Raw genomic sequence first — 18,784 nt, forward strand, 5'->3', positions numbered from 1 at the left:
CCCGCATGGGCTCTCACCGGAGGCTCGGGCCTCAGGCGACGTGCTAACTGTTCTAACAGTTGGGAGGGATGGGGCCGCGGGTGAGTCCGCTGCTGGGGATCCCTTCCTTTCGCAGCACTGCTCCCAGACACACAGACACACACATTCTCACCACTGACCCCCACCCCGCCCGGAGTGTCCCGTTCTCCCACACCCCCTCCCTTCCTCTCCCCTTTCACCTCCTCTTCCTCCCGCACCCAGCCCAGCAGTCTCCGCTCTTCCCCCGCCTCTATCCCGCTTAGTAGTCCTTTGTACCCTCTCCTCTGGTTTCTATCCTCAACACGTTCTCTTAGTCCACGGGAGGGCAAACGGGACCGGGCTTTGCTGCCTGTCCGTGACGACCTGTTCTCCTTCAGGCGATCGCCAGGCTCCAGTCCCAGTGACTGTTCCCTGCTATTCTGAGGTCCTCTGAGTGAGCCCTTTTAGGTGCGTGAGCCACTTTGCCTCTACCAGTGATCATACGTGTGCGTGTCAGGCTCTGTTTTGGGGGTGGCTGTGAATAGAGCGAGCCTGTGCCGGAGATCCAAGTCTTACAGTGATCATACGTGTGCGTGCCAGTCTCTGTGTGGGGGTGGCTGTGAATAGAGCAAGCCTGAGCCCAAGTCTAAGTTCATCCGTTTCTCCTACAGGCACTTCCCCATGAGACCTCACCAGCACATCCCGCTCTCTTCCCTTCCCTTGCCTTCTGTGCCCCATAGCCCAGGTGAGGGGATGGTGTCGGGGGCAGTGGAAAGGGACTCCTGTGCAGGGAGGGGCCTGCCTCTGTCCTGGGCCTGCTTTTCACCGGTCTTAAGGGGAAGCTGTAGGGTTGGTTGAGGGTCTCAGGAAACTGCAGCTCTATCCATCTCACTGTCCTAAGTCCCTCCCTTCCCCGTTCTCCCAGTCCCCTTGACACTGCCCAGAGCCTAAGCCCCCTTCTCTTGCCTCTCTTGCGCTGTACCAAGCAGGTGAGATCCATCAACCAGGAGCCTGGAACTGGCAGTTGGATCCTGAGCAATGGGCAGGAGCAGTTCGACAACAGTTGAATGCCTGGCTCCTCTTGGTCTCAGATGAAGAGGCATCATCTAAAGCCCTTGAATCTCCACGCTCTGTAGGTGTCCTGGACAAAGCAGAGCAGCACCAAACCTGTCAGAGAAAAAAGAGGCAGTCTCTGAAGGCAGTGACTCGGTCTGAGCAGCCCACAGTGCTGGAGCTCCTGGTAGCTGAGCTCCAAACCCTGTTCTCGAAAGTGCTACAGGATGGCAGCCCTGCGGCGTGGAACTACCTGCACGCCGTGCTGGGTCTGCTGCCCCCATATCGAGCGCTGCTGGTTGGCCGCCTTGACTTGCTGCCTTTCCTAGAGCGGCTATACTGCTGGGCACCCTGGGTTCAGGCCCAGCTCCACTTGGATCTGCTGGATGCCATAGACCAGGCCTTTCCCCGAGATACCTCATTGTTAGAGGGCACCTCCCATGTTGACTGCTATCCCCAGAAGAAGAGGTTCCATCATGGGACCCCATGCCCAGCATGCCCTTTTGTGCAGGCCCAGTCGGAAGGGCAGCAAGTCGAGGACGATTTGGCCACATGGCTGCGACCACTGACCCTGCCCGAGCTACAGCACAGCCTGGGTATTGTCGGTGCGGAAGTGGCCATGGAAGAGACCCAGTGGCTAGATGGCCTCAGGCTTCTGCCCTTGGCACTGGCGACTGACATCCCAGTACAGTATGAAAGCAGGGACACTGACAACGCAGAGGAGGAGCCTGTTGGAAGAACAGAGACTAAGTAAGTGAGGAACCTAGTCCAGGGCTTTGAGCCAAGGAAAGAAAAAAAACCTCTTCCTTTCTGTCTGCTAATAATCCCAGTGGTCTCAGTGTTAATCCCCTTAGGAAAATGCAGAAATTAATGAAAATCACAAGGCAACCTCCAGGAAGCCAAAGCTTCAGAAAACAGCCTGAGTTTCCAAGAGTTTCTAGAGTTCTTTCTCATGTAGCACTTAGTTGTTTTTCTCACTTGTTCCGTAATCCCTGAATCTTGCCCCTAGGCCTACCTACTGCAGGATACTCAATCTGGATCTCTTTCTCCAGATGCTCCTAGGTGAGTGCCTGTCTGGGGGCCCCTCCCACTCGTCTATGTGGGAGGGGCCCCCTCCCATGTCTTGGAGCTAAACCAGCTCCAAGGCAGACTAGAGTTGGCTGCACTGCCAGCTAAGACTTTTCATTCTGATCCTTCCAGAGTCTTTTGCCCTACGAGTGAGGTACTCTTGGCCCTTGGGGTGATGATTTTCTCCCCAGTGTGGCTCTTAAACTGCTCTCTTAGGATTTCAGAATGCCTACAGAGACACCCTCTTCTCAGAGTTCTCTAACTCTAGTCTTGGAATTTCTCCCTGTCCCCTGGCCAGCTTCTCTGTGACACATTCTGGAAACTCAAGCCGTTTTCTGTTTCATATTCTCTAGGACTGGCTTGCAGGCATTCATACATTCACTGTCTGGGAAGAAGGCTAGTTTTACCTTCAATCAACCTTGGCGTTCTCAATTTTAGCTCTGTTTATGGCTGGGTCAGACTTCCCTGGTGGCTCAGATGGTAAAGCGTCTGTCTACAATGAGGGAGACCCGGGTTCAATCCCTGGGTTGGGAAGATCCCCTGGAAAAGGAAACGGCAATATACTCCAAGACTATTGCCTGGAAAATCCCATAGACAGAGGAGCCTGGTAGGCTACAGTCCATGGGGTCGCAAAGAGTTGGACACGACTGAGCGATTTCACTATATCACTATATATGGCTGGGTCAAGTTTTTCCTAAAGCCTTAGAGCCTTAACAGTGGGCAGATAGGTAGGCTCTTGGAGTCCTGATGGAAGGTGGCCAGTGCTTTCATTGTGTATGCCTTCAATTGCCCCACCAGATGCTTTTTTTTCAATGATCTGTCCTGTGCCCTGAGTATAAGTCTCCTTTCCTAGGGGAGCAATCTAGATTGAGTGAGAATGGGCTGAGATGCTGGCAAGAAGTCAAGTTCTTGGTCCTCTTTTTGGAGCTGACAGTAAACCTCTGAGGCCTAGTTAATATGGCTTAATTTCACCATATTCCCCAGGACTGGCCTCCCAGGCATTCATACGTTCAAGAAGTATTATTGAATAAACAATATATATCAGGAACTGCTAGATGCTGAGGATAAGAGAGATTCAATGTCTTCCCTTGGGTTTTGCTGCTGCTGCTGCTGCTGCTAAGTGGCTTCAGTTGTGTCTGACTCTGTGCGACCCCACAGATGGCAGCCCACCAGGTTCCTCTGTCCCTGGGATTCTTCAGGCAAGAGTACTGGAGTGGGTTGCCATTTCCTTCTCCACCCTGGGGTTTTACAGCTTAGTTAAGGGAGATAGATGTTAAATTAGTTGATTTAAGTAAAATAGCATTACAATTTGTGTTAAATGCTACAAAATCAAAGAACACTGCCTTTTCCCTGGCTCTTCCTCTAGGGGTATGTGTTTGTGTGTGTGCATGCACATCAGAATTAGGAGAAAGCACATCAGAGGAGTTTGGGTTTAAATTTGGGTTGACAAAATACCTTGAAGGTCAGGAAGTGAAATAAAGTGGAAAGTTTCAAAGAGGAGGGAGTAGTCAGTGTTAAACTCTATCAAGACAATTAAGAAAAATCTGAAAAAATATTCACTGGATTTAGCAACAAGGAAGAGGTTGGTGAGAGCAGTTTCAGTATAGTTTCTTGATGAGGAAGGCAGACTGTAGTGCATTCAGAAGTGAATGGAAGGGGAAGAAGTGGAAATCATGTTTCATTCTTTCATGAAGCTTGGCTTGAAAGAGAGTGATTAGGACAGCAGATTGAAAGAACAGTGGTGTCTGAGTAGGACTTTCAAAAAATGGAGAGGTGTTTATAGCCCTCAAGACAGTCTTTGAGAAGTTGGTGCTCAATAAATATTTGTAGAGTGAATGAATAAGTATAGGCTAACAATGGAAGAAGAGGAGATTAAAAATACATCATGAAGAGGGAAGAAGGGATCCAGAGCACAAATGGAGGAATTAGTCTTGGAGAGAAGAAGGTCACTCCTTCCACTCAAATTTGGAGGCAAAAGTAGAATGGAAATATGTACAGATAAATGTGTGGGAAGGCAACTGAACTTGAGGGAGTTATTTCATGGCTGAGAGCCTCAGTTTTTACTGGGCAGGGACAGAGGCAAAGAAGGGGACTGGGAGCTCAGCAGGGCTGGGCGTGGGAGTGGGGAGGTGGAAGCCTGCAAAAGCAGTCAAGGAGACTGCAAGGGGTAGCTGCCTGAGGACTTGTACTAAGACATCAAGCAGAGCAAGCCCACAGATGAGAATGGACTCCAGGAGTCTATACAGGAGATAATATTTCTGTTCTGAGATCTTCTGAACCTGCTTAGTACAAGTAGGGCTTTAATTATCAAGGAAATGAAACTTTAGTGCAGTTACACCATTAAGATGTCCTGATCTAATGTCAAAATCACAAACCCTGTTGTTGATGTGAACTTCACTTAATTTAATTAATTTATTTATTTTTGGCTGTTCCGGGTCTTCATTGCTGCCAATGGGATTTCTCTAGTTGCGGAAACCTGGGGCCACTCCCTGGTTATAGTGCCAGGGCTTCTCGTTGCGGTGGCTTCTTTTGTTGCAGAGCACAGGCTCAGCAGTTGTGGTGCGAGGGCACAGCTGCTCTGCGGCATGTGGAATCTTCCAGGACCAAGGATTGAACCCGTGTCCCCTGCATTGGCAGGTGGATTCTCAAGCACTAGACCACCAGGGAAGTCCCGATGTGGACTTTAGGGATGGCATTGTAGCCCTGGGGTAACTTGTTCTGTTGATCTAGATTTGGGTTAATTAATGGCATGAATATACTTGGACTGATTAAGTCTAAACTGAATTATTCAGAGGGTTTTTGGTTTGTTTTATTTTTGTGCTCTGAGTTTACTCTAACCAAATTTGTTAGTCCAGGTAATTGACTTTTGGCTTCTCTAATAATTAATTTTAATTTAATTTTAATTAATTTTAATTTTATCAGCTGGAATGGTAGAAGGGTAGGAAGACTGATGGTATTGGTGCAGGCTTAAGGGTGCTGAAGGATGTATAGTTGGATCCCAGCTGGGAAGAGATGGATGTGAAGGTGGAGTTTGGGTGATGATGGAGAAAGAGCAAGAAAGAACCCCCAAGCATGGAGATCATGAAGAGTTGGAAAGGAGGTATAATGGGGACAAAGATAAGAGATCTAGAAGGCTAGGAACATTGCCAGAGAGGAGATATCTAAGACTGTGGACTTGCAAGGTGATGAGTTGGGACAACAAAGTATTCCCATGACTTTTACTGAGTATTACGTAACACTGATGTCATAGTAATCACAATCAATCAGAACGACTACTCATTTATCAGAAAGGGAAGGGTTCTTCACACACAGATCTGAATGACTGCAGCTGCCTGGGCTGTATTTGCTTAGCATGTAAACCTTTGGGTGTAGATGGTTGACAGGCTCTAACAAGGCCACATCAGGCCCTCTCAGGCACCTAATCTAGCTCCTTTGTTCACTGGCAGACAGAGGCCACCTGACTGCTTTGCTCTGCCTCTTCTCTCCTGACTTTGTATCATACAGGTCTCAGCTGGACTTGGAAGTTCCTGAGGAGAAGACCCACCAAAAAAGAAGCACTGGCTTCTTACCACAGATTTCCCTCCCGGGTAGCCAGATAATGGCTGTTATGAAGACAGAGAGATACCTGAAGAAGATCCACTTCCTTTATCTCAACGTGGCTCCCAGCCGTTACTTTACGTGAGAGCCCACGCCCAGAGCCCTGACCTGCTCCTCCCACTCCCTGACTTCCCCCTACACTATCTTCCCCTCCTCTCCAGACCTGCTACTTTCCTGTCTTTCCTCTCCCCTCTCATTTCTTCTGTCTCCCGGGTTCCCTCTTTCTTCCCTTCTCCGCCTTCTCTCCACTCTTCACTTCCTCTTGCTCCCCTTTGCTCTCATGGCTTTTCGTGTTAGTCATTCTTTTCTACTTTTTGCTCTGTTTTCTTTATTTGGTCATCACCTCAGAAGGGAATTTGATGGTGAATTCTTCTAACTCCAGTGCAAGAATCAGGTGTTCATTTAAATCTTTGTGTTTCACAAGGCATCATTTTCCTTAGACTACTTTCCTTTAACTTTTACCTTTTGGTCCTCGTTTTATCTCTGTGCTATGAAAACAAGTCTTCTTCCGTATGACTCGAGAGTCATTCATTCATTTTCTTCCATTAGATCAAAATCTTAGTATTTTTAAAAGGCCTATTCAAGTCTCTTCTCTTCCCAGAAATATCAGTAGTAATTACCATTAATCAAGCTTTTTTTTTTTTAATACCTGTGTCATTTAATCCCCACCTACCAGTTAGGTGCCATTATTATTCCATATATGAAATGAGTAGACTGATGCATAGACAGGTTATGTGACTTGTCCAAGACCACATAGTAAGTGGTAGAAACAAGACTGAAACCTGGCACTGTCTTAACTCAAAAGTCCATACTCTTGAGCAGTATCTGATATCTATTCCCAGGAATCTATATATCCTGCATACACTGACCTCTTTCTCCTGAACTTCAGTGGGACTAATGATCTGTACCATCCACTGATTTACTGATCAATTCATTTAACAAGAGCTCACTGAGAGCATTGTGCTCGTTATTAAGCAATTGTCTCTTGGCTCTAGTTCTGCTCTTCTCTCTTTGCTTTGTAATGCTGGGGCTGGGACTCTGTAAACTTCATTTCTCTTTTTTCAGCTAGCTTCCTATTAGGTTTGATTAACAGGGGGTGCTAGAACGAGACCAGATAGCAGGATAAAAGGAGAAGGGACTTTGTCCTTCCTCTGCTTTTCCTTCATATCATTGCCCCAGAAATGGTCGTTCACTCTGCCAGCAGCAGGCACTTTCTGAAGCAGCCTCTTCCTGATCCTGGCACTGCAAGAGGGATCAATGCCAAACCAAGGGGTAGCGCCTTCCCATCAGAGTTCCGAATCATAGCTCTCCAAGACCCCTCCTCCGAACTCCTCCTCTGAACTCCTTATTTACTAGTAGCAGCCAGGTGGCATTCCTTAGAAATCCAAGTCCCTGTACTACAAGCCCCTCCTCCAAACCCATGGCTTCTGAGAACCCAAACCTCTTTCCTTTGTTCCTCTAATCTCAGGGCTGGCATCCATTTCCTGTAGTTATTGTCTCTGCTCTACCTTAGTTTTCCCTTTTTGCTTTTCAGGTGTCCTCTGACACCTTTTCTGAAACACAGTTTCTTTATGGAGTTCACTTTGTTGAAATGCTGAATGCAATTTCTGTTTTCCTGACTGGACTCTGATATAGTACTTGGCATCATGAGTGGTCTCCGGAAACAATCCTCAAATATGGGTTTCTGATATTGATTTGGTAATGTCCTTGGCCTTGGACAGTACTAGGCTTTTTGCTAATGGGAAATAGCAGGCTAGTAATCCATGACCTGTGGTGACATCACAACTGACTGAATTGTCGCTGTAGTTGAAGATGATGAACTACCTACTGACACCTAGTGGCTGCTACACTTAACTGTCCAGCTGTAGTGACAGTAATGGTAGCAATGTGGGATGGGAGCCCTGTTGACAATGGTGGAGAGCCTATAGAAAGAAAATGACAAGCTTAGGGCTTTCAACTATCAGCTCAGTCATAATCAGAGAAGCAACATATTCAAAGATAATTAGGCACAGAGAGAAACAAGAAACCATGAGCAAGAGAACTAAAAAAGCAGTGAATAATTACAGGGCCCGCATCTGCCCAAAAAGAAACACAGTGAAGTGAGTTTTGCACTTGTTGCTGCTTTTCTCCAAACAGAGATTCCAGTAGAGCAATGGTGTGTCAGTTTTACTATATGCTCCGGAAAGATAGAGAAGATCTGACCTTTCATCAGACTCAGAATAGTAAAGAGCAGAAGTGGGTTTAAAGCAGATTTGGTTTTAAAACAAAAGAGCTGGGGGCCCACACCAAGGAGGGAGGTGTTTTCTGGTTCAACCTGTGTTATAACCAGAGTCCCCTCTGGAAGCCCAGGGGATTTAACTTGTGAGTTCTCTTAATGATTTTCACGTTTTATCTAGATACTTTGCCCAGTTTTTATAGCTGTTCTCAAGGGGAGTGTTGGTCCATATTGCTAGTGCACCTTCAGTAAAAGTGGAAACCTGGCATTTTTTGTTTCACTTTGAGGTTTTCTTTCAGTGTGTTTGCAATTATCAAAATTTTCTTATATTTGTCCTAGATTGCCACACTTGCAAGGATCTCAGTTCCCAGGCAGGGATTGAACCTGGGCCACAGCAGTGAAAGCCAGAAATCCTAATCTCTAGGCCACCAGGGAACCCCCTGTCCTAGATTTTGATTTATACTTAGGGAAGACTATATTCCTTCACTTCCTTAGGGTCTTTGCTCAGCTCTCCCTGACTCCTGCCCTGTGCAGGAAGAATAGCTTCCATTAAGAAGGCCACAGGGGAAGGAGCATCCCCTTGGGAAGTCAGGCCTCAGTTAGGATAGGTAGCTATCCTGTGGGATGCTGCGTAATCCAGCGGTTAGGAGAGGGGGGCTTCAGTCAGATAGATTTGGTTTTTAAATCCTGGGCTTCCCTGGTGGCCCAGTGGTAAAGAGTCTGCCTGCCAATGCAGGAGAGCAGGTTCAATCCCTGGGTGGGGAAGATACCCTGGAGAAGGAAATAGCAAACCACTCCAGTAGTCTTGCCTGGGAAATCCCATTGACAGCGGAGCTTGATGGGCTAGAGTTCATGGTGTCACAAAAGAGTTGGACATAACTTAGCAGCTAAACAACAAAAATTCTTTCCTTAACTGCCTTGTGCAAACTTATGTCTTCTTTTTGTTCAGTTTTCTCATCTGTAATTTGGGGATAATAGTATACTTGAGAAGATCTAGTCACTTTGTCAAAAATGAAATAAAGTTTTTATATGGTTTGACTTACTGAGTTTATTCTGATATCCAAATATATGCCCTTGAGTCATTTGCTTAATAATATATGGGGGGAGTGATGGGAGACAGAGAGAGAGAGGAGGTCGGTTTTACCTTTTAGGCATTATATGCATTGGACTTGGGACACACAGCTTTTAAAAGGCTAAAAATACTTTTAGTGCTTAAAAATATTACTGACTCCAAGTTATGAAAAGAAAACCACAGGATAAAAATTAATAAATGCTTTATTAAATGTGCCCAAGCATGGCATTATGGCAACTAGTTTACTTCAACTAGATATAGCATATAATTTATATGTTATATACTTACATATAGAGTGTATTTAATGTGGGATATGGGAGCATTTTCCTGAAATAAGACAAGTTACTGGGATTAAAAGATGGCTCTGGAGGAATTTATCTGGTTCACTAGATGGCAGTTTTCTGCTTTATTGGCCTGTGTCTAGTGTTCTAGTTACCCTTGCTTTCCCCCGGTCCTCAGTTACTCCAAACAGCCTTCCCTGATTATCTCTGCATGTTATTTCAGCGTGTAGGATATACATATTTTATCATTTCTAAGATGTACATTTTTTTCACATTTCAACATTTCTGAAATTGTCATGCACCTTACAAATTGGTGGCATATCATATTGATAGCATTTTTTCTTTTAGCGTTTCATAAAAGAATGCTGCAGCTTACAATTGATAACATCTTAGATTTCATGGGATGTAAGTTCTCTGCATCTGGAGATATGAACTTCTTGGAACTGGCTAGTAGCCTTTTTCTTTCTTCCCACCTGTTTTTGGCTTCCTTTTTCTTCTTAATATCACATCTTTCTGGCTTGAAGAAAATTCTGCTCTCTTTCCCCTCTTCCCACTGTCTTCCACCTTCCTTTCTGCCTCCTGGTTTCCCCTTTCTGCCCTTCTTTTGTCCCTCCCTGGAGTCTGCACAAGTTCCCAAGGCCCTCACTGATCCGTGCTCTGGTTCAAAGGCCTTACAGCCTGATGGTGGTGCCAGCCAACAAGGTGAATCCCGAGCACTACATCTTCTCTCCCTTTGGGATCCTGCACATACATCCCGTGGAGGGCAGTGAGGCGATGACACTGGGTACCTGGCACCACCACTCTGTCCTCTGGCAACAGCTCCAGCTTATTCCATTCTTCAAGTATTGCCTCTTACGCAAGGCCTTAGCCAGGTGGGTGATGGTGGCTATGGGGTTTGGGAAGAGGCATCACAAAGAGCCACGGTACACTGTCACTTCCCTCTGGTTTGTAGCTGGAAGAAGGGTGTGAAGTTGCAGAGGCTGCACCAGCATCGGTCTTTCCTGGAGAAACACCTGCTCCTGGCTGTCCCCCACTTTGGAGCTGGGCTGCTCCATGTCAGCAGGTGAGTCTTCAAGTCACAACTTCTATAGACTTTTTAAAAAAGTATTTATTTATTTGTCTGTGCTGGGTCTTAGTTGATCTAGTTCCCTACCAGGGATTGAATCTAACCCCACTGCATTAGGAACACAGAGTTCTTAGCCGCTGGACCACCAGGGAAGTCCCTGCAGTGAACTTCTGAAAAGTATTTTATAAGCAGTAATATACATGATCATTTTAGAAGATTTGGAAAATACAAAAAGAGCACAAATGAAAAACTCTTCAGTGTCACCATCTACAGATAACCATGACATTTTGTCACATATTCTTACAGTCTTTTTTCCCATCATATATACAAATGCAATCATACTTTACATAATTGTTATGTAACCAGTTTTTTCCTCTGAAAAATATATTCTGAACATATCCATGTATTAATAAATTTTTGTATCAACTTTCTCCAGATTGTCCAGTTATTAAATATCAAATCTGAGGATGTAATGTAGGTATTTGAAACTCTGCTCTTACCATGGTATTACTTGAATTCTTTTTTTTTTTTTTTTAAGAAAAAGTTTCTCCCGTTTTCAGTTCTTGCTTACTTTGTCTGCACAACTCCTCAACCATTGCAGTTATCTTCTGTGATAGGAGTTGCAAGCTCAGATGCCTGCAGGGCCCAAGGAAGAGCTGTGAAAGAAACACAGTGGGCTGCTTTCAAGACATTAGGGACCATGGCACTGCAGTCAGCTTGGGGATTGCACCTGAAGAGGACAGTCACTACTCAGTTCCAACTGATTCTTACCATTAGGAATATGGATCCAGCACGTCAGCCACGTTATTTTTTCAGGATGACCTAGGAATCCACATTTTGTTGTAAAATCTCTTAATTTTATCTGGTTATCTTTTAATTTTTATTAAAACACCAAAAAGTTTTATTAAAACACTGTGCTGGCCAACTCTTAGTGGTACATACAAAAACTCTTTCATTCTGAATTTGGCCCATGTGCTACCAGTTCACAACCTCAGCTCTAGATTTTCTCCAGTCTAGCTTAATCATCATGGCATAATTGGATGCACAGATCCAAATTTAAGTCCTAAACACTAGCAAGAGACCTTACTCTTTGAGCCCCAGTTTCCTGATCTGAAAACAAAAGATTTTTGCTACTCAGTTCAGTTCAGTTCAGTTTAGTCGATCAGTCATGTCTGACTCTTTGCAACCCCATCAACTGCAGCACGCCAGGCCTCCCTGTCCATCACCAACTCCTGGAGTTCACTCAAACTCATGCCCATTGAGTCGGTGATGCCATCCAGCCATCTCATCCTCTGTTGTCCCATTTTCCTCCTGCCCCCAATCCCTCCAAGCATCAGAGTCTTTTCCAATGAGTCAACTCTTTGCATGAGGTGGCCAAAGTATTGGAGTTTCAGCTTTAGCATCAGTCCTTCCAATGAACACCCAGGACCGATCTCCTTTAGAATGGACTGGTTGGATCTCCTTGCAGTCCAAGGGACTCTCAAGAGTCTTCTCCAACACCACAGTTCAAAAGCATCATTTCTTCAGCGTTCAGTTTTCTTCACAGTCCAACTTTCACATCCATACATGACCACTGGAAAAACCATAGCTTTGACTAGACGACTTTTGCTGGCAAAGTAATGTCTCTGCTTTTGAATATGCTGACTAGGTTCGTCATAACTTTCCTTCCAAGGAGTAAGTGTCTTTTAATTTCATGGCTGCAATCACCATCTGCAGTGATTTTGGAGCCCAAAAAAATAAAGTCTGACACTGTTTCCACAGCTGTTTAAAAAAAAAAAAATCACAGTCATAACCAACTCTTTGCAACCCTTTGGACTGTAGCCTGCCAGGCTCCTCTGTCCATGGGATTTTCCAGGCAAGAATACTAGATTAAGTTTCCATTTCCTTCTCCAGGGGAGCTTCCTGACCCAGGGATCAAACCAGCCTCTCCCAAGTCTTCTGCTTTGCAGGCGGATTCTGTACTTGACGGCTTCCCTGATAGCTCAGTTGGTAAAGAATTTGCCTGCAATGCAGGAGACCCTGGTTCTATTCCTGGGTCAAGAAGATCTGCTAGAGAAGGGATAGACTACCCACTCCAGTATTCTTGGGCTTCCCTTGTGGCTCAGCTGGTAAAGAATCTGCCTGCAATGAGGCAGACCTGGGTTCCATCCCTAGGTTGGGAAGATTCCCTGGAGAAGGGAAAGGCTATCCACTCCAGTATTCTGGTCTGGAGAATTCCATGGACTATAGTCTATGGGGTTGCAAAGAGTCGGACATTACTGAGTAACTTTCACTTTAACTTACTTTCACTTTCTTTACTCAACGAACCAGCAGTGAGAATTAAATGAGATGATGAATATAAAGTACCATGTTCAATGCCTCAGTAGGAACTGAGTAAATGGTACCCATATGATCATCCTCTGTTTATCAGGGAGTCCATTTTTTCAAGGATATTTTGAGATGTAGATTTTTCAGGGTGGTTGTGGGGGGAATAAATAACAGAAGTGGGTTTCTTCAGGGATGGTCAGCCCATAGAGAAGATGGAGTTTCTTCACCTCTGATTATAAAACCTGCCTGTCCGTCTAGACTGTAAAGACCTGCGGCTTTCCTTATTCCAAGGAAGAAGCCTCTGCAGTCTCTCCTTCTAAGTCAGACCCTAGGATCTCTTTGACCTTCTTTCCTGGCAGAAAGGGTTACCCAGTGTAAACATTTGTGCATACCCCAAACCTTTGCCAAAGAATTCCACAGTCAGGAACGCCCTGGGCTTAAACTCTTCCAAAGAACCCTCAAGAGGAGGCTGTCACTGTCGGTCACTGGGAACATTATGCTGTCTCTAAACCTTTGTTCATTCTGGGGTGAGCTGGGCTAGGAATACGTCAAAAGAGTCCAAGGAAGGAGGGCAGAGTCGCCAGCTCTGACCAGTTTAACCCTTGATTCCAGACTTCTGCAGGAGCTGCACTCTGTGTCCTGGCTCCCCCATGAAGCAGATCAGTGCTACGAGCTGCTGGACCTGAGGCGGGCTCTAGCCAAGGAGAACCACAAGGCTCTGCGGCTGCTCTATCGCTGCCTGCGTCTCTGCACATCCATCCTTCATCTGGTAAGAGGCTCCCATTTATGGTGAGATTTTTCTCCAAGCTGAACACGCCAAGGTTTCAGCTATCTCTTGGCTTAAGCTTCCCAGTGTGTTCTGGACTCTGCAGTGGGCTCAGAGTCTTTGTCCTGTTTACCAACAGCAGCCTGTACTCTAGGTGGATGGATTAGTAACAAATAGGCAGAGGCTTAGAGTCAATCTTTTCCTAAAGGCTTGAGCAGAGTCGAGAAGGAACATAACAATGTCTGATTTTCAGTCATTTGTGCCAGGAGCAGTAGAGAATTTGAAAGTTGGGATCCTGATCTTATGTGTTTCTGGGCTTATCTCGGAACCTCTCGAACTTTTGATAGGTCACCGTGGCTGATAGAAGCATCCAGTCATGGAGTCCTTCCTTCTTGTGCCTACTTTACGTCTGCGGTACATGCCCCCTGTGCGTGCGTGCTCAGTCTCTCCGTCATGTCCGACCCTTTGCGACTCTTATGAACTGTAGCCCACCAGGCTCCTCTGTCCAGGGGATTTTCTAGGCAAGAATACTGAAGGAGGTTAACATTTCCTACTCCAGGGGATCTTCCTGACCCAGGGATTGAACCCACATCTCGTGCATAACAGGTGGATTCTGTACTGCTGAGCCATTGGGGAAACCCTTCCTTATGTATACACCCATATAATAACTACCGGCAGATCAAGATATATAATGTCTATAGAACCTCAGCAAGTTCCCTGGTACTTTCTCATCAGTGCCTCCACAAAGGTAACCACTGTTATGACCTCTGTCACCATAGATTAGTTTTGTCTGATTTGAAATTTCATTTACTCTTTTTTTGTCTGGCTTTTTTTTTTCAGTTCACATTATGTTAGTGAGATTTATCCATAGCACCATAGGTGGTAGCAGTTCACTCTTTTGTATTGCTGTGTAGTCTTTTACTATACAAATGTGCCACAATTTCCGGAGAAGGCAATGGCACCCCACTCCAGTACTCTTGCCTGGAAAATCGCATGGACAGAGAAGCCTGGTGGGCTGCAGTCCATGGCATCACGACTGAGCGACTTCACTTTCACTTTTCACTTTCATGCATTGGAGAAGGAAATAGCAACCCACTCCAGTGTTCTTGCCTGGAGAATCCCAGGGACGGGGAAGCCTGGTGGGCTGCCTCGGGGTCGCACAGAGTCGGACACGACTGAAGCAATTTAGCAGCAGCCACAATTTATTTGTTAATTCTCCTGTTGATGGATATTTGTGTTAGTTCCAGTTTTTTACTATTGTGGATAATCTTATGAAGTTTGTATGTTTTTTGATAGACTTAAACCCTCATTTCTTTGGGGTATATATTCCAGGAGTGGAATTGCTAGAATAGGGTTTAGGTATGTTTAACAGTGCCAAACAGGTTTCTAGAGTAGTTGTTCCAGTTTATATTCCCATCAGACTTCTAGTTGTCCTGTGAGCTCATCAGCACTTGAGAGTGTTGAGGTTTTTAATTTTAACCATATTGGTGAGTGTACGGTTTTAGTTTGTGTTTCTATGATCACCAGTGATGTTGAGCATCCTTTCAAATGTTTATTGGCCATTTTGGTACTCTTTTCTGTGATGTATTTAACTCTTGTTCAGTTTTGATTGGGTTGTCTATTAATTTGTAGGAGTTCTTTTATATATTCTGCATATAAGCCTGGTATCAAATATATAAATATTGTGGACATTTATCCCAGTCTGTGGTTTGCCTTTTTAATGTTTTAATAGTGTCTTTTGATGAGCACACATTCTTATTTTCTTGAAGCTCATTTTATGATTATTTTTTGGTTAGTGTCCTATCCTGTATTCGCCTATATTTTCTTCTAGAAATTTTATTACCTTATCATTTACATTTAGTTGTATGATCTATTTCAAATTAATTTTTCTGTATGGTGTGAGGTAAGAGTCAAGTTTCATTGTTCTCATTTATGGAAAAGACTGTCCTTTCCCTACTAAATTACAGTGGTGTCTTTTTCTTAAATCAGATGATTGTGTATGTGTGGGCCTGTTTCTGGACTCTCTTCTGCTCCATTAATCTATTTGTCTATTTTAATTATTGTAGCTTAATAATAAGTCTTAATATCTGGTATTGTAAGACCTACAGCTTTTTGTTATTCAAGATTTCCCTAGGTTTCTTAGTTCTTTTAATTTCTATATACATTTTCAGATCAGCTTGTTAATTTCCACAAAATACCTTACTGGAATTTTTTTTTATTCACTTGCTTTAAATCTATAGATCAATTTGGGGGAGAATTGATATCCTAACAATATTTAGTTTCCTAATCAATGACATAGATCTATTGATTTATTTTTATTTCTTTAATTACTTTTGACAAGATTTTGCAGGTTTCCTGTAGAGGTCTTGAATATATTTGTGTTCATTAGATTTATTGCTAGATACTAGACACTTTTTGTTGCTATTATAAATGATATTTTAAAACATTGCTGTTTTGTGATAGTTGCTATACAATATACAAAAATTAGTTCATGGTGGGTAAAAGACACAGTAAGTGCAAAAAGAAAATTTAAAAAGCTTTCAGAAGGTAACATGAGATAATATTTTTATCATCCCAGGGTTTCTTAAAACAGAAAAATTAAAAGCCATAAAAAACGTGTCTATATTAAAATTAACTTTTTAAAAATCACCATTGAAAAAATGAAAGGACAAGCAAATGCAACACTTGCCACTTCCTGTGCTGCTGTGTGGAGTGGAATGGAACCAGTCCCTGTTGGCAGTCACCCCAAAGGTGGGGTGCAAGGGCAGTAAGGCAGAATCAGTGACCATCACAGCTGGCAACTGAACTGTTACAGAACCAAGCTTATAATCTGTGCTGAATAAAAGCATGCTGCTGTCCATTAAAATGTAGCATTATTGAATAACTCAGATAGATTAGAAACAAATAATGATGTTATATGTGAGTGTTTTAGATACTCATCAATTTTTAAAGAAGTTTCCATCAACTCCTAGTTTGTTAAGAGGTTTTTTTCATGAATGGGTGTTGAATTTTGTCCAGTGATTTTTTTTTTCTTCTTCTTCTATTTAGATGATCATGTAATTTTTCTCCTTGAGTCTGTTAATGTGGTGAATTGTCAGTGTTAGACCACCTTTGCATTACTGGTATAAACCCATTTCCTTCCTTTCTTCCTCCTTCCCTCCTTCAGTAGTTGAGGTGTGGGCTTAACTGTTCCTTGGCATGTGAGATCTTACTTCCTTGACCAGGGCTCGAGCCTGCGTCCCTGAATTGTAAGGCAGATTGTTAATCACTGGACCTCCAGGGAAGTCCCCTAACCAGCACTCCTGATTCCTTGTTTCCTGTTGTTTTTTTTTTCACAGCTCTCATAATTTTTTCATACAATATAAATTTACTATTTATATGTTTATTGTATATTATTTATTATGTTTATTGTATGTACTCCAACAAGATGGTAGGAATTTTTATCTGTTTCATTAACTAGTATGTTTCTATTACTTATTGTAGTGTATGACATACAGTTGGTGCTCAGTGAATGTTTGTTGACTGAATAAATGCCGAGTTTCTATCTATATCTTTCTCCCAAGCAGAATAAAATCTTGGTATTCTTCTAATTTTCTTTATCTCCTCTTCCTACCTTTCACCCTTCTCATTATGCTTTTTCTGATATCTCCTGGAATTTTAGTCCTACATTGTTACAAATATTTTTGTTTTATAGCTTCTCATTTAGAATTAACAATATATTTCACAATTTTTTTTTTCTCATTGCAACTTCTTGTAGACCACTTTATCTTCTTGTATTCATTTTCTTCTGTCAGAAATATACTCCTTTTTTTCCAGAGAGAATCTGTGGATGGTAAATTTTTAGAGTCTTTGTATATCTAAAAATGTCTTTATTCATCTTCAAACTTCAATGATACTATGGCTAGATATGGAATTCTAGGTTTTTAAAATCTTTTTAGAACTTTAAAGATATTGCCCCTAATGGTAAGGTTTTTAAAATGTATGCTGATTATGTTCTGTTGTAGTTATTATTGTTGTTACTTTGTTTTTTTTAATAAGAATCTCCATTTTCTCTCTATTTTTATTATTTATTTTTTTTGAAGTATAGTTGATTTACAATGTTTCTTTACCAACTGAGCTATCAGAGAAGCCCCATTAGGAATCTCCTTAGAACTTTAAAGATAATGCCCCTCAGTTCAGTTCCGTCACTCAGTTGTGTCTGACTCTTTGAGACCCCATGGACTGTAGCACACCAGGCTTCCCTGTCCATCACCAATTCCCGGAGCTTACACAAACTTATGTCCATCAAGTCAGTGATGCCATCCAACCATCTCATCCTCTGTCATCCCCTTCTCTTTCTGCCTTCAATCTTTCTCTGCATCAGGGTCTTTTCTAGTGAGTCAGTTCTTCGTATCAAGTGGTCAAAGTATTAGAGTTTCAGTTTCAGCATCAGTCCTTCCAATGAATATTCAGGACTGATTTCCTTTAGGATTGACTGGTTTGATCTCCTTGGAGTCCAAAGGACTCTCAAGAGTCTTCTCCAACACCACAGTTCAAAAGCGTCAATTCTTCGGTGCTCAGCTTTCTTTAATGGTCCAACTCTCACATCCATACATGACTACTGGAAAAACCATGGCTTTGACTAGACAGGCCTTCATTGGCAAAGTAATGTCTCTGCTTTTTAATATTCTGTCTGGATTGATCATAGCTCTTCTTTCCAAAGAGCAAGTGTCTTTTAATTTCATGGCTGTAAGTCACCATCTGCAGTGATTTTGGAGCCCCTAAAAATAAAGTCTGTCACTGTTTTCATTGTTTCCCCATCTATTTGCCATGAAGTGATCGAATCAGATGCCATGATCTTAGTTTTCTGAATGTTGATTTTTAAGCCAACTTTTCCACTCTCCTTTTTCACTTTCATCAAGAGGCTCTTTAGTTCTTCGCTTTCTGCCATAAGGGTGGTGTCATATCTGAGGTTATTGATATTTCTGCATATCTGCATATCTCAGGTTATTGATATTTCTCCCAGAAATCTTGATTACAACTTGTGTTTCATCCAGCCTGGCATTTCACATGATGTACTCTGTGCATAAGTTAAATAATCAGGATGAAAATATGCAGCCTTGATGTACTTCTTTCCCGATTTGGAACCAGTCTGTTGTTCCATGTCCAGTCCTAACTGTTGCTTTTTGACCTGCATACAGATTTCTCAGGAGGCAAGTAAGGTGGTCTGGTATTCCCATCTCTTGAAGAATTTTCCACAGTTTGTTGTGATCCACAGTCAAAGGCTTTGGCATAGTCAATAAAGCAGAAGTAGATTTTTTTTCTGGAACTCTCTTGCTTTTTCGATGATATAACAGATGTTGGCAATTTGATCTCTGGTTCC

The 18,784-nt window shown here is 43.2% G+C and overlaps 1 protein-coding gene across 1 annotated transcript in view; it reads left to right on the top strand.

Annotated features, from left to right (window-relative positions):
- Positions 1–18,784, top strand: part of DNHD1 (dynein heavy chain domain 1) — a 62,584-nt gene continuing 43,800 nt past the window's right edge. The window contains 8 exon segments of the mRNA XM_027563147.1: positions 1–80; positions 396–465; positions 669–742; positions 987–1,800; positions 5,623–5,796; positions 9,952–10,155; positions 10,236–10,346; positions 13,269–13,425. Coding sequence (XP_027418948.1) covers positions 679–742; positions 987–1,800; positions 5,623–5,796; positions 9,952–10,155; positions 10,236–10,346; positions 13,269–13,425 — 1,524 coding nt within the window. The 5' untranslated portion in view covers positions 1–80; positions 396–465; positions 669–678.

Source organism: Bos indicus x Bos taurus, chromosome 15 (genome assembly GCF_003369695.1).
Source record: "Bos indicus x Bos taurus breed Angus x Brahman F1 hybrid chromosome 15, Bos_hybrid_MaternalHap_v2.0, whole genome shotgun sequence".
Lineage (NCBI taxonomy): Eukaryota > Metazoa > Chordata > Mammalia > Artiodactyla > Bovidae > Bos > Bos indicus x Bos taurus.